This window comes from Pelophylax lessonae, assembly GCF_965119305.1.
Source record: "Pelophylax lessonae genome assembly, chromosome: 2".
NCBI classification, from domain to species: Eukaryota; Metazoa; Chordata; class Amphibia; order Anura; family Ranidae; genus Pelophylax; species Pelophylax lessonae.
The window spans coordinates 725,348,951-725,365,414 of NC_138769.1; the positions used below are offsets into that span (position 1 = coordinate 725,348,951).

Consider the following 16,464-nt stretch of genomic DNA (forward strand, 5'->3'; position numbering starts at 1 on the left):
GTGGCTCTGACTTTTCTTCTGTCCACCTGGCTTTGTCCCTCCTCCCCCTGGTTCTGTCCCCCCCTCTGCACCATCCACCCCCTCCACCTTGCTCCATCTTCTCCTCTCTTCTGTCCACCCAGCTTCGTCCTCCCGTCTGCCTGGCTGCATCCGCCCCTCTCTTCTGTCCACCGGGCTCCATTCCCCCTTCTCCTCCATCCACTCCTTCCACCTGACTCTATCCACTCCTCATTTCTGTCCACCTGGCTGCATCCTCCCCTCCACCTGGCTGCATCTGCCCCTCTCTTCTGTCCACCTGGCTCTGTACTCCCCTCCACCTGGCTGCATCTGCCCCTCACTTCTGTCAAACTGGCTCTGTTCTCCCCTCCACCTGGCTGCATCTGTCCTTCTCTTCTCTCCACCTGTCTCTGTCCTCCCCTCCACCTAGCTGCATCTGTCCCTCTTTTCTGTCCACCTGGCTCTGTCCCCTCTCTTTCCGGCTCTGTCGCCCTTCACCTCTAACCACCCCCTCCACCTGGCTCCATCCGCCCCTCTTTTCTGTTCATCTGGCTGCATCCTCTCCTCCACCTGGCTGCATCCGCCCCTCTCTTCTGTCCACCTGGCTCTGTCCTCCCCTCCCCCTAGCTGCATCTGCCCTTCTCTTCTGTCCACCTGGCTCTGTCCCACCTCCTTCCAGCTCTGTCCCCCTTCACCTCTTACCACCCCCTCCACCTGGCTCTACCTGCCCATCTCTTCTGTCCACCTGGCTGCATCCTCTCTTCCACCTGGCTGCATCCGCCCCTTTCTTCTTTCCACCTGGCTCTGTCCTCTTCTCTACCTGGTTGCATCCTCCCCTCTCTCCTTTCCACATGGCTCCTCCCCCTCCCTCTTGGCTCTGTCCCGCCTTATCCTCCATCCAACTGGCTCCATTCCCTTTCTCCTCCATCCACCTCGGCCACCTGACTGCACCCCCTCTCTCCTCTGTCCACCTTGCTCCATCCTCCCCTCCACCTGGCTCCACCCCCTTCTCATCTGTCCACCTGGCTAAGTCCCCTCCCTCTTCCTAGTTCTGCCCCCCCCGCCTTCTCCTCCATCTACCTGGCTCTGTTCCCTTTCTTCTCCATGCACCCCCACCACCTGGCTCCATCACCCCCTCTCATGTCCACAGCCTCTAACCATCTGCTGTATCATATACACAGCCGCTAGCCATCATCTGTATCTTGCCCACAAACAGTAACCACCTCTTGTATGCTATCCTCTGCAGCCTTTAACCATCTTCTGTATCATTTCCGCAGCCTCTAACCATCTCCTATATCCTATCCTGAGTGCTTGGTGTAACAGTATAGCCAGTTAGCTACAGGTTACTAGAGGGTTAACTGTGTTAATTGCAGCTCACTTCTATGTCTGGAGTTGTGCCTCAATGCTGATTTTGCATGATCGCAAAATTCTGCCTAGAATCTAGGCAATTACGGATGGTCATTTTCATTGTCCTCCACTGCGGAACCTAAGCAGCACACACATATGCTACACCTGGTCTGATAGGCAAAGCTGCGCAGGCAGTGTGCACTATGTTGAATAGAAAAAGCTTGCGTCTACCTAATAGAACAGAACCAGCTGCATCGCTGGAAAGTGAGGTGGTTGTGCATAGAGAAAGATGTGGGAAGGTAAGGGTGTTGTGCAGTTGTGGGAGCTAGGAATGGGAGGCCATGCAGAGGTGACAGCTGTGGGGATGGCTGGTTGTGTAAATAAAAAGCTGTGTGTGGGGAGGGGTGGGGGGTTGTGCAGAGGTGAGTGCTATAAATGGGGGTGAAGAAGTAAAATGTGGAAGGAGACAGAGATAGGCTGTGACTGAAGGTGAAGAGGTGAGGTGTAGACTAGGGGGTAAACTGTGAACAAGGGGGGTGCAGAGATGAGATGTTGACAGGAAGTACAAAGATGAGCTGTGGACGGGGGAGAAGAGGTGAGGTGTGGATAGGGGGAAGAAAAGGTGAATTATGGACAGGGGGAAAAAAGGGGAGCTGTGGACGGGGGAGAAGAGGTGAAATGTGGATGGTGGAGTGTATAGGTGAGCCGTAAACAAGGGTTGCAGAGGTGAGCTGTGGATGAAGGGGCACAGAGCTGAGCTGTGTATGGAGGGATGGAGAGGTATGCGGAGTGGAGCAATTTATGGTTAGTTTGGGGGGGGAGAGGAAAGGAAATAACAAAGATGTCAAACTTACCTGTTTTGTGCAGTGCTGTTTTCTGGGATGATTCCCTGCAAGCTATCCTGGCTAACCTCCCCCAACGAATGCCCCATAGCAAGCGGCTTGCTTGGGGGGCACTCATGTGAGCTTGCCTCCTCACTGCTTATAATTGGCAACAGCAGGAGCCAATGGCTCCTGCTGCTGCCTCTGAGCCAATGAGGCTGGAAAGAGCAAAGAGAGCTGCTGCTCTCATGCACAATGCTGGATCGATATTGGTCAGGTAAGTAAAAGTGTACACAGAAGGTATTTTAGCTCAATGCAGAGAATGCATTAAGGTATAAAAAAAAAATAACTTCTACCTTTAGAACCACTTTAAATACCCTCCAAGCCAGTCCAAGCCACCCCCCCCCCCAAGCCACTGAACTAAACACCCATAATACAGAAAGGCACTTCTCTAACACACCCCACTAGAGCCCAAGGAGTAAGTGACTGAAACAGTACAGTCCATGCATAGAGAACACTCCAACAGGCTGGTCTACAGCCTCTGTTTCCTACAGAACCCCAAAAAGTTAAAAAGACATTTGGAAAAATAACACATCTCTACAATAGTATGATTGCTGCTGAAAAAAATATAAACTGATTTTATTATTTTGTTTTGCCAACAATTTTGCATACAATTTTTTCTCTGAGAGCTTTGGTCCTTATCCCGTAGATCAGAGGGTTTGCCGAAGTAGCTATGCTGGTACCGATCAAAGGTATGATAACATCTACTTTGGTTGATATAGAACCTGTGCTTAGACTGTACCTGAAATTGAGGAATAAGAGAGTGACAATGTAAATGGAGAAGGCCAATATGTGAGTCATCAATGTATGTATAGCTTTCTGGGAGGATTCTGCAGAAAGTTTCAGACAGATGATGACTGTTCTTATGTAAGAGTACATTATTATAAGCAAGCAGCCAATCGAATTGAACAAGGCCAAAATCGTTCCATAGATGACGTTAACTGTTATATCGTTACAAGCCAGCGGTTGTAGAGACATGACCTCACAATAGACATTGTTAACATTTGCCTCACAAAAAGTTAGCCTTAATATCAACAATGTATCCACAATTATTATCACCACTACGTAAACATATATGGCAAGTGATATTGTTTGAGCTTTAGCATTGGTCATTAGAGTGTGGTATCTCAGAGGGTTGCCTACAGCCAGATATCGGTCATATGCCATTACTGTAAAAGTAAATATTTCATTCGTTCCATAAAGCTCGATACAAAAAGACTGACAGAGACATCCTGTGAGTGAGATGGTTGAGCATCCAGATAACAAGTCAATGGCCAGCTTGGGAAAATATGCTGCGTTCCCAAACATCACATTCATAACCAAAACACATATTAAGATGTACATAGGCTCATGCAAGCTTTTCTCTGTCCAGGTTACATAGACAATCATAGAGCTCATAAACAATGTGACTGAAAATAACGCAAGAGCCAAAACAGCACATACATATCCAAATGATTCAATCTCAATAAGCCCCACCAGAACAAAATTGGTTACAGAGACATTTTTCAGAGTCGAACTCATGACTTGGATTTATGTCTTGCAAAATCAACAATTCCTAAAATGTTCTTTTCAATCTGAATGCACGTAATTCATAGAGGCCCTGTGAGGCCCTAGTGCGGCATTTGTCGAATTGCTATTGTCTTGAATTCAGTTGGGCTTTTATAGGTTTCATAAAGCTATCACCTCGCTGTCTAGATTTAGAAACTTTGTAGTCACTGCATCCAATTCTTCCCAGTGGACCACAGCTGTTACATCTGCTAATGACTAATTAGTGTCAGAAATGGAATGAAGTAGTGCAGATAAATTTAAAAAGCTTTCCTAGTGAAAAATAAAACATGAAAAGAGAAATTTTGAAATAAAAATTGAACTGACATCAGCTTTGAATAGTAATGGAGAAAAACAACTCTACTCTTTTGTTGGTTTGATGTTATTGATGACTCAACTATTCACAATAATAACAGATAAGATCAGATCAAATATGATAAGATAAGATTTATTATCATTGCAAAAATAAATTCACAATGAAATTTCTATCTTACTCTTCCCATTAACAAACCATAAAAAGCATAAAAATAATACACCACACACTCATGCACAATACATAAATCAAATCATTACTGAGAATACTAAAATATTCCCTTTTAAAAATAAGAACATCTGTTATAATAGCAAACCAGGGCCACCCGTGTTTTTAATTCAATATTGTCTCCATATTTAATGATTTTATAGCCCTTGGAAAAAAACTCTCTTTAGATCTGTTTGTGAGAAAGAAGTTTACAGCAAACATTTTTCTGCCCAGTGTGGATTATTTTCTGGAGAGTCTCATTCCTCACTGAACAATTGGGGTACCAAAATAAGATGCTATACTGTACATCAGTTCACCTTAAGTAGATGACCAGTAGAAGGTCTCTAGTCATGTCAATCATGTAGTGAATAGAGATGGGCCGAACAACCCCCCACTCCCCCCCCCCATTCGGTTTGAACTTTGCGTAAGTTCAGAGCTGAAGGACGAACCCCATTGAAGTCTATGGGACCCAAACTGGAAAAAGTGCCCATTTTGAGGGCTTATATGCAAGTTATTGGGCATACAAAGGGTATGGGGGTTCGGGGTATTACACTGGGGGACTTGTATCCATAAAAAATATTTGTAAAAAACATAATTTATTAATGAGCAGCCATTTACTGATGCTTAAATGAAACAATAAAAATGAAAAATTCCTTTAAATATAGCGTCTGGGGATCCCCTTAGTCTGCCTATAAAGTGGCACATTTGTACCATGTATAGAACCTGCTGCAGCAAAAATGACATCTATAAAGCCAACAAAATGACATTTTCCCTGCAAGTTTTTGCCAACATTGGCTTGGGGAGTCAGCCTGTATGATGAGGCAACAATTTAGTGCACTCTGAACAAGATTGGAGATTTTTTGGCTAAATTCTGGTGTCTGTTTCACAGACTTTGGATAGATGTAGCAGGTGCGGAAAAATTGGGCTTTGGGTGTTGGTGATGTAGTCACACCATAACCCTATAGAGGTACTCTTGATGAATGCAAGAATTGGCCTTGTTGTCAAAAATTGATATGATGTGCCCCAGTCAAACAGTGGTGGAAAAATTGGGCTTTGGGTGTTGATGGTGCCTTCAAACGGTAACCCTATAGAGCAGGGGTGTAAAACTTAATTCCATTGAGGGCCGCAAAATCATTATGGTTGTCCTCAAAGGGCCAGTTGTATCTGTAAGACTATATACATTTATGAAGGGGCTTTTTTTCTCAGAGAATAGGTTCAGGAACCTCCTCCCACTGAACCGCATCGAACTATTAATGTGGCCAAATTGCACTAACAGTGAGAGGATCTTAAAGGGGCAATAAATACCAGGAGTGCGGTATGTACGGAGCTCAGGGATGCACTGTGTACAGAATGCAGAGTCCAGGGGTGTACTATGTACAGAGTGCAGAGTTCAGGGGTGCGCTGCCTACAGAGTGCAGAGCTCAGAGGTGCACTACATACAGAGTTCAGGAGTGCGCTGTGTACAGATTGCAGTATTGAGGAGTGTGCTACATACTGAGTGCAGGGTTTAGGGGTGTGCTATGCACAGTGTGCAGGAATCAGCTCTCTTTCACAGGCTGTTCACATCTCTCTTCTGCCCCTTCCCCTGGATGCGAGGGCCACATGAAAAGGCCTGGAGGGCCTGATTTGGCCTGCAGGCCTTGTGTTTGACACATGTGCTATAGAGGTACTCTAGATGAAAGCAAGAATTGGCCTTGCTATAAAAAATTTACATTTCAAACAGGTGCAGAAAAATTGGTCCTTGGGTGTTAATTGTGCCCCGGAAACCTATACCAATAAATTTCTTCCAGATAAAATCAACACCCAAAAAGTAGGCAGTGTAGACAATCTTTCAGAAATTCCAGATCCAGAAAACACTTAATCGGCGACATTGACATCAGGGGCTTGATGGCTGCTGCTAATCCAGGAATGATTTATTTTGATAAATGTCAGCAGGTCAATGAAATCTGTGGACAGACGCTCTATTTTATCTGTCATAAAACCTCTGGCAGCACTGAATGCTCTTTCAGAAAGCATGCTGGATGCAGGGCAACCCAGCAGCTCAATTGCATACTGGGCAAGTTCTGGCCAGTTGTCTATTCTCCTGACCAAGTAACCCAGTGGATCGCCAACTGGAAAGCTTTCCATGTCTGTTTTCACACCTAGATAATCTCCCACCATATGATGCAGACGCTGCTAATGAAATGTGGAAGCTGACAGCCCTGGGCACTGAGGACTAAAAAAAATTTTGAAATGCATCACTAAGGCAACCCCCTTCTACACCTCTCTTGGGAAGCTTCAAAACTAGTTTTTCCATGAGACTAAAACCTACCAGGGTCTGGAAAGGTGGGGTGTCGCCATGTGTCATCACACCGGGGGCCCACCTAGGCCCGAGCCAGCCCTCTTTCTGGGGCTATTTGACCGTGCTTTTCAATTGGTCCCAAGCTAAATTTGAGTAGGAGGCAGGTTTACATACCTGCATGCAATTTTTAGGTAATTTACCCCCTCAATATATACAGCCCAGCCCCATCTGGTGATCTCTACCATTTTACTATTTGGGACTGGGTCTGGATTGGATTCTCTGAGAATATTTTTTCATCTGCAGCAGTGTACAGGTCAGCCTCTCCTCACTCTCTACCCCTGTTTTGGTTTTGTTTATGTTCCCTTTTATAAGAGTTGACTTACTCTCAATCTACTCAAATATGGCCATTGTATATACACTGCTTAGCCTGTTCAAATTACTATATATCCATACAAACTTTTTTCCGTCATTTTTTGCTAACAGAATTTCTTTACAAATTGTGCATCTCCCTCCTGAGTCTGTCAGTTCCAGCTGGCAGCCTGGCTGGGGCCTTCTGGGTGGGCCCGTGTGATAGTGCATCTTTGACACAGGTGTTTACATTCCTCCTTTTTAATCCGTTTACGTGTCACCCCCAGCTCCATTTGAAGGCATTTATATGGTTTATCATATACAAATGTAAGTATTTTCAGCCTCCTGCATTGTTTGCAGCATAAGTGTACTATGGTACATAAATATATATAAATGTATATTGACTAAATTAAGTAAATTACTATAGATGGTTTGTTCCTCTATGTGGTAATTTTCCTTTATACTTTCAAAGAATTTTGTGTAGACTTAAACATAAAACCCCCAGAAGAAGGAATCACTTCGAAACATGTCAGGTTGCACTACAGGATCCCCCTAGATAGTCCATCATTAGGCAGCTATAGTGGGGTGAATCTTATAATTTTGGGTACTCTCCATTGTATTTTTTGTATATAGAATCTTGTATCAACTGCCTAAAAGTCCCTGAAGGGTTTTTCTTGTTGCTATTAAATGCAATATATTTGTATTCTTCCAGTAATCAGGATGCTGGCAATTTTTCTGACATTCCACCCGGCTCTGCTTTCCTGTTTTCTAACCATGTATTACTCCCAAAGGTTCTGGGGATGGAATACCATCACTTAAGGTTTGACTTATGTCTTCCTCTGCTTCAATACCTCCAAAACTGCCAGAATTATCTTCCTCTTCCTCCTCCCTCTCCTCTTGTGTGTTCTGTGGCGTTGGAAGAATGGTGTCTGCATAAAGCGGGTCTTGAGTGGAAAGGAAGTCCTCCTCTTCCTCTGGCTGCTCTGCCTCGAATGCTCTGTCCATAATTCCACGCAGAGTCTGCTCCAGCAGGAACACAACAGGGATTGTGTCACTGATGCATGCATTGTCACGGCTTACTATCCTTGTGGCCTCCTCAAATGGTGACAGTACAATGCATGCATCCTTTATCAGCAGCCATTGGCAAGGGGAAAAACAGCCGAGCCTGTCGATGTGCCATACTCACACAGGTATTTATTGATGGCCCACCTTCTGCATGTGCAGCTGCTGCAGCATTGCCAAAGTCGAGTTCCACCTGGCGGGCATGTCAAAAATCAGGCGGTTTACGGGCAGATGGAATTCCATCCTGAATTTTAGCCAACTGAGCACTGGCTATGTATGACTGCCTGAAACGGCTAAAGACTCTTCTGGCTTGCTTTAGCAAATCTTTCTTTTTTTTTGTTTACAAACGATTTTATTCGGAAGGTCAATAACAAGTACAATCATATAGAAAAGAATATTTGTATAGTACTATTACAAGATATGTATTTAGATATTGATAACATGTTAGAATATAACAAGAAAAAACGTTTGTATATGTAAGGCACTTAAAAGGGATGGAAAAAATAAACTGTTACCATAATGAGGAGCTGTAAGAGAAGGTAAAATATGCAAATAAAAGGATAAACCAACATAAAAGGAATGTAAATGAATGAATGACCAAGATTAAGGAAGGTGTTGAGCATATAGTTCTGTTATATTACATGGACTAAAGAAGAGTCCAAATATGACCATTTTTTTTTACAAAAATATGCATAGTGTCATTAGGCGTGTGATAAATACCTTCAGAAAGTTTGATCATTTCCATTCTTGTTGACACTTGTGCCCATGGAAGGGAAGAATAACTCCAATTATACGCAATCATCCATTGGATAGAGCTAAAAAGGGTGTGCAATAATCTACTACAAGGGTTGGGAATGTAAGGTATAAGGAAGAACATAAGGCATATTTGAGGTGTAAGAGTTATCGTTTTACCTGTTAATTTTGTAACCCATGCAGTAGTCTGTTGCCACAGGGGTTGTAAAAATTTGCAGCTCCAAAATATATGTAAATAAGTGCCATGTTCAGGGCAACCCCTAAAACAACAGGGAGATGCTGAAGGATAGAAGGAGTGTATCTTGGCAGGAGTTCATCTAGTATGAAGTTTTATAGGCTTTTCTCTGATGGATGGAGAGCGAATATATTTCCCTAAGTTATCAATCATGACATCCCATTCCTCATTATTAAACATGCAGTTCAGATCTGTCTCCCATTGGAGCATGGGTTTGGATTTATCTGGAAAAGAAAATCCATTAAGGTAGCTATATAAATGAGAAATCAGCCCCCTATCTTTTGGGGATGATATGCAGATTTGTTCAAAAAGGGAATTAGGGGACTGTGTGGTTAAAGAGAAATGTTCTTAAAAAAAGTTTTTAAGTAGTTTATATCTTGTGAGTTCTGAAGTTGGTAAGTTATAGTTAGATTGTAGAAACTCAAATGTGCAGATCATATTATTTTTCATAAGGGATTTCAAATTTGTAAGGTTATAATTTAGCCATAATGCAAAAGGACTCCTATCTTCAAAGGCTGGGATGAAGTGAGGGTCCCCCAAAAAAAGAGGATAATGGTGAAATGGGGGAGGCCCTTTAAAAAGTGTCATTATGGCGTAAGTATAATTGGTATGAGTAAGCTACCACCCTGTTGAGTTTGGGGATCTGACGGAGGGAGACAGACCTGGTCCACAGAAAGCCCTGTAGGTGATAGGGAAGAATAGAATATATTTCAAAAGACAGCCATGGGATGTTACTCTCTGTAGTAAACCATTGAGCAAGTGGTGAGAGTCTAGCAGCCAGAAATGAATGCCATAAATTAGGGAGACCAAGGCCGCCCTGTGGTTGAGGTCTATGTAGAAGGGATTTACTGCAACTTGGTCTTCTACCATTCCAAACAAATTTATTGATTTCTCTTTGAAGGGAATCTAGATTCGATTTGGAGAATAATAGTGGTAAAGCTCGGAAATAAAATAGCAGTTTGGGTAATATAGTCATTTTAATTGCACATATTCTACCAAGAAAGGATATTTGATATGATGACCAGAGTTTTAATAAGGTTTTTGTATGTGCAAAGAGTGATGGATATTTTTTTTTGATACATTAGTTTATATGAAGGTGTATTATGAATACCTAAATAAGGAAAAGATTGGGTGCACCAGGTAAATGAGAATCACTCCTGCAGAGAAGCTGTCAACTCCAAAGGAAGATTAATAGGCATGGCTGAGCATTTAGCTAAATTTACTCCCAAACCTGAGAGATCCTGAAATGTTTTTAGTTCAGCTAAAAGATTGGGTAGGGAGATAAGGGGTTCTGCTAAAAATGCAAGAACATCATCTGCATATAGACTTAAATTAAATTCTTTAGGGTCTTTAATGAAACCTTTATTATTCCTGTTAATTCTGATGGCGCAAGCTAGGGGTTCAATAGCAAGAGCAAATACTAGTGAGGAAAGGAGGCAACCCTGTCTAGTGCCCCCTTCCCAGGTTGTTGTCTGGGAGCTTAATTCTAGTATGGGGGGGGGGGGGTTGATATAGGGCTTTAAATCCATGTAGAAATGTATCAGAAATGACAAATCTAGGTAAATAACTATTTAAATAGGACCAACTGACACTATAAAACGCCTTATGTATGTAAGGCTAAGTATGCAAACTGGGCGAGAGTGTCAAGGCGAATGTTATTTGTACTTTGTCTACCTGTGATAAAAACTGGTTGGTTAGAGTGGATCAGGGATGTGATAACTGCCGCCAGTCTGTCCGCCAGCAGACATCCAAAAATTTTCAGGTCATTAAGGACTGAGATTGGGCAAAAATGTTGTGGGAAAGTGTGGTCTTTGTGGGGTTTTGGTAATAATGACATATTTGTGGATATCAGCTTTAGAGGAATTGGCTAACAATATTGGTCTGCTAAAAATATAATCTAATCTGGCATAAATGTCATGTGGGTGGGAGTAAAATGTGTAAGTCTTTGTACTGATATTATGAGCCCTCCAAGAGTCTACTAGTTGACAATTATTTAGGGAACGAATCTGAGATTTAGGGACTGCTTTAGAAGAGGGTACAACTCTGCTTCTATCCAATGTCGGATGAGCAGCTAAGTTAAAATCATCACCTATAATGATATGTGGAGAATTGTAATTGTCTAAAGTGTAAAAAAATTGTTGAAAAACAAGGACCGCGAGTCATTTGGAGCATAAAATGACGCTTTTGTCAATAGACGACCACTGATAGAACTGTTTAGTATCAGGAAACGACTATCAGGGTCTTTATATATATATTTTGTATCTCAAAAACTATAGAATTTTGAATGAAAATAGCCACTCCTCGGGACTTGGATGAGAATGTTGTAAAGGGGAACTGACTATAAGATTTATAGAAATAATGTTAATGGTTATTGGATGAAAAATGGGTTTCTTGTCATTAGATTATGTCTATGCCTAACTTTTTATAATGTCGAAAGGCTTTTTCGCATTTTTTAGGAGAATTAAATCTTTGCATGTTATGTGATAGTACCTTAAAAACTGAAAGTTAAGGGGACCCCCCTGTCTCCCATCCATCCATTAGAAACCATGTGCTTCCATTGTGGAGACACTCAGATTTGTTAGTGTTAGGACTGCAAGTAACACAGGGTGCAGTGGAGCTTACACATGCGTTTGCAAATGCGTGTCAACTAAACCCCTGTTTTTTACTTATATCGTGAGACAGGCCTACTTGGTTGCTTGGCAGACTGGTGGGTGAGTACAGCAGACTGGGGGCTGGCTGGTTTCCATGCACCTCTCTAAATCCCCTTAACCTTCAGTTTTTCTGATACAGGGATGGAGACGCTAAGCATTACCTGATTGTGTCTCATCTAAAGTTCCAAACAGCCTATATTGTTCATGTGATAGTACCTTAAGTCCCTTTGAAAAATTATATTAGGTAAGCTAGAGTAGATATATAAGATTATGGTATACCACTAATTAAAAAAAATAAATGGAAAAGAATGCAAGGGTGGTTTACTTAAATACAGACAACTCCACTGTAGAAAAATGTAGATACCAGGGCTATAGCAGAGTTCAGGATACGACCGACTACTGCAATGTCGCAATGTATTGCTATACTTAGATATAGTTTCATAATATACTTTCTTATTTTTCTATAAGAAAAAAGATGGTTGGAAAAGTTAGACCTTCCAAACATAAGTAACCAGCTATAAAAAGCCACAAGGGTAAAGTAAAATAAAAAAATAAAAATGGAGTCAGGGGACAACAAGTGGCCTGACTAGTTAAACAAATTGTGTGGGCAAATTCGTCCAATTCTTGCCATGGGAACCCCAAAGGCCATCTTAAAATAACCCAGGGTTAGTGTAAAGAGGGCTAAGAGATATAACCATGTCAGATACAAAATAAGGTTCTGAAAGCAAGCAGGGGGACTAAACAGCGACGGCAAATGTACCAAGCATCAGAATATTAAACACTTTAAAAAAAAAAACGTGCATGCGTTTCTAGAATGTTAGACATCAAGTATATATAGATAGAGGTGTATAATGTTCGGTAAATATATAAAAAAAAATCTATACTTCTCTTCTTTCTCTTTTCCTTTATCATGCATTGGAAAAAGAGGATTCCCCAACTGTTGGAAAGAGAGAAAAAAGGAAAAAAAAAAACACACAAAAAAACGAAAAACACACCATACTGTCTGATGACTGTTCATTTCCAAAATAAAGAAACAATACAACCAGCCATTTGATTTTTATTTTTATTTTTTTAAGCCCGTGGCGTGTGAAACACACTCAAAAGACTTACACCCGGTGCATAAAAAAGTGCACAGGGTGTGCAAAATGGTCTTCCCTCCGAAGAGGTAGGACCCTAACCTCGATCCCCCAGGGCGCAAGACTCCTGACAGGGATTTAGGGTACTTCCTATGGTCCGTCTGGCCGAAACCAGATAGACCCCGTTCTCCAGGGGGACTGCTGAAACAGCCCACCCCAAGTACTAGGTGGGGCTCCCCCAAAGGGAGACCCCATGAGAGAGGGCGAACTAAGCCAGAAGGTCATATCCACCCCCCTCCCAAGACTCAAGGCTGGGCCCAAAGACCCACACCCTCCAAGTCGTCCAGGAAAAACAGAGTGATAGTGTAGTGACACAACAACAAAGAAATAAAAACACACAAACAAAAAAGTGGGGGAAGGGAAAGTGGGGAGAAGTGCTATGGTGCCATGAGAAAAGAGGAAAAGTGGAGGGGGTTGTGAAGATGTAAGAGCTGTGAAGAGTGGAGGGGGGAGTGAGAAGATGACAGCTGTGAAGAGTGGGGGGGATTTGCAAATAGGGGAATTTGTGAAGATGTGGCAGCAGTGAAGAATAGGGGGGGGGGGGGGGGTTGTTAAGAGGTGAGAGCTGCGAAGAGTCAGAGAGTTTAAACATGAAGGAATGGGACAAATTTGGATGGGGGCGCCCGATTTTAGTATTGCCTAGGGCAGCACAAAACTAAAATACACCACTGGTCAGTACAATGATGCTGCTGAGAAGAATTATTCCTAAATATGTAACAATAGAAAAAACACAAAATAATGAATGCAATACACCCAGCTCCAAAAGTCCCAGAAGTAAAATATCATTAATATTGGTTGTGTTGTCCGTGCTGGAAATGATTTCTTTTGCATTTAAAAACATAAATTCAACTCTTTTTGTATTAGAAAACTTTTTTACTTTGCAAAAAGTGGCCAATTTTTTCTCGTAAAGCTTTAGTCCTCACCCCATATATGAAGGGATTGACAAGGGGTGGAACCACCACTAGACATAAAGAGAGAAGGTTGTGTATAGAGAGTGAGAGGCCATTGCTACCAAGCCGGTGCCGAACAAAGACAAACAAAAGTCCCACAAGGAATATCGAGAAGTTAATTAGGTGTGTCATCAAAGTGTGGATGGCTTTCTTTTGGGCATCTTTGGAAACAGTCCAACATGTCACAAATATCCGGATATAGGAATAAAAAATGACAAGCAGCAAAACACATAAGTAGACCACAGTTATAGTTGTGCCGTAAAGATTGTTCACAGAAGAATCTACACAGGACAAAACAAAAAATGACACATTGTCACAGAAAACGCTCTTGATGTGTCTTCCACAAAGAGGCAATCTGGCTGAAAGGAGCACAGCTACTAAAACTGCAAGGATGCAGAAGACCAAAGATCCAATGCTGAGCTTCAAGACCATCTCAAGTGACATCAAGGTGACATATCGTAAGGGATGGCAGACTGCAAGATATCGGTCATAAGCCATGACAGCAAATGTAGAGATCTCAAAAAAGATGCATGTGGTCACACTCTGAATTTGTACAAGGCAGGAGACACGGCTAATGTTTTTTGATGATGTTATCAAGTCAACAATCAGCTTTGGGAAAACTGAGGTGCTCCCGAAAATTCCATTAAGGACCAGATTACATATGAGAATGTACATGGGTTCATGGAGGCTTTTTTCTGTCAGTACAATGTACGCAATAATGCTGCTGAGAAGAATTATTCCTAAATATACAACAATAAAAAAGACACTAAACATATAACGAAATGTATCCAGTTCCAAAAGTCCCAGAAGTATAAAGTAGTTAATAGTGGTTGTGTTGTCCATAATCATTTCTTGAAGTATCTGTTGACAAGAAATGCAGATCATGTGTACATTTTGTTTTTGGGAGAACACGCATTTGATTTAAAAAAAAAATTGGGGCTACATGAAAAAAAAAAAAAAAACATACACACTCACCTCCATGTTGCAACATCAGTCTGATGATGCAGCTGTAACCCTCTGGCCCTAAGCCTGAGAGCTGAGCAATCACATGACAGCTGACTGCTCAGTTCTCAATCTGCTCAGAGCGGAGACCGGTTACTATCACTCACCAGACATGGGAGTAAGTCACACATGTGCAAGTCACAAGCAAGTCTCAAGTCTTAACCTTCAAGTCTCAAGCAAGTCCCAAGTTACTGTGGCGAAAAGCAAGCAAGTCAAGTCGAGTCCCTGCTAGAAGTCAAGCAAGTCAAGTCATTTATTTGGTCAAGTCAAAATATTGCTTTAACATAGTGGTCCTCAACCCTGGCCCTCAGGGCCCACTAACAGGCCAGGTTTGCAAGATAACTGATATACATCCCAGGTGATATCATTTGCTGCTCAGTGATTGCAGTACTCTAGTCTGCATCTCTCCAAGGTAATACTTAAAATCTGGCCTGTTAGTGGGCCCTGAGGACCGGAGTTGAGGACCACTGCTTTAACACATCTTGAGAAAATGCAAATATTTAGTAACTTCAAAAAGTAAAGTCATTTCGAGTCATATGTTTCAAGTCAAAGTCAAGTCTCAAGTCATGAATACCAAGTCAAAGTCAAGTCGAGTCTTTTATTAATTTTAGTCAAGCAAATCTCAAGTCCTCAAACTGGTGACTTAAGTCAAGTCATGTGACTCAAGTCCCCCACCTCTGTCATTCACCAGTCTTATGCTCACTGTAGCACTAGGGTGGTACAGCTGGCTTTTTCTCTCAGCCGCTTACTGAGAGCCAGGGCCAACTGTCAATCAGGCAGTTTAGTGGATCCTGACAACATTGGTGGCAACCTTCCAGAGCCTGGAGCGGCGCTGTGACATTAGCTGACAGCAGGCAATATCCCACTATCAAACAAAAAGAGCAAAGTACGAAGACCAAGTGTAGAGGCTGTGGAAACATTTATGAAAGGAAGACAATAAGCAACTCACATAAAGTCCAGTGCTTCCCTGTTCACCGTTTCAGGTACGATTTCAGGCCAAATTTTTGGCTGAATTTGGACCTGAAACGGACCTGATGACACACAGGACTCCTGTGCAATTCACTCTGATGTAAAAACCTGGAAGCCAGGTCACAATGTCGCTTCCTGTTTACTCGGCAGCCAACGGATTCGATTTTAACAAATCCAAAGTGTTCAAAAACGCTGATCGTGGCGTTTTGAATACTTTGAAGTGCAGAGGAGCGGTTTGGGATCTTTTAGACCCCCGATCCCTCCATAAAGAGTACCTGACACTGTCTACTACTGTCACAAGGGATGTTTACATTGATTGTGACAGCAAGAAAAGAGATCAGAAATGTTTTTCTTACAGGGACAGTGTAAACATAAATTTAAAGCTCCCCTGCGTGCTCGCGCACCAAAGAAAACGCATACGTAAATCGCGCCCGAAAATGTACACGGTGTTCAAATTACACTTGTGAGGTATTGCCGCGATCGTTAGAGTAAGAGCAATAATTCTAGCAAATGTCATCCTCTGTAAGAGTCAAGAGTAAGCAAATATAAACGCAGGACACCTGATTGGCCGAAGGTACAAGCACTCCCTCTCCAAGCCTGAGTGCTACTGTACATGGGATTTCAAAAGATACCACATCAAATTCAGGTATCTATACTAGCTGCTAGAGCTGCACAATTCTGGATAAAATGAGAATCACAACTGTTTTTTCTTAGAATAAAGATCACAATTCTAGGGGTAACATTTCTCACATTGGTATCAATGGATGTGATCCCCAAAAACCTTTGT

At 42.3% G+C, this 16,464-nt stretch overlaps 2 protein-coding genes across 2 annotated transcripts; both read right to left on the reverse strand.

Moving 5' to 3' along the window:
- Positions 1-2,807: 2,807 nt before the first annotated feature.
- On the reverse strand, positions 2,808-3,746 carry LOC309547767 (olfactory receptor 51E1-like; the record flags this gene model as incomplete). The annotated part of the gene is made up of 1 exon (XM_082247755.1): positions 2,808-3,746. One exon carries the CDS (start codon positions 3,744-3,746, stop codon positions 2,808-2,810), a length of 939 nt encoding a protein of 312 aa, XP_082103881.1.
- Positions 3,747-9,047: 5,301 nt separating this feature from the next.
- LOC309546789 (olfactory receptor 51E1-like) lies at positions 9,048-14,687 on the reverse strand (the record flags this gene model as incomplete). Its single annotated transcript, XM_082246478.1, has 3 exons — positions 9,048-9,193; positions 13,634-14,567; positions 14,682-14,687. The coding sequence occupies 3 exons, from the start codon at positions 14,685-14,687 to the stop codon at positions 9,048-9,050; spliced, it is 1,086 nt and encodes a 361-aa protein (XP_082102604.1).
- Positions 14,688-16,464: the final 1,777 nt, after the last annotated feature.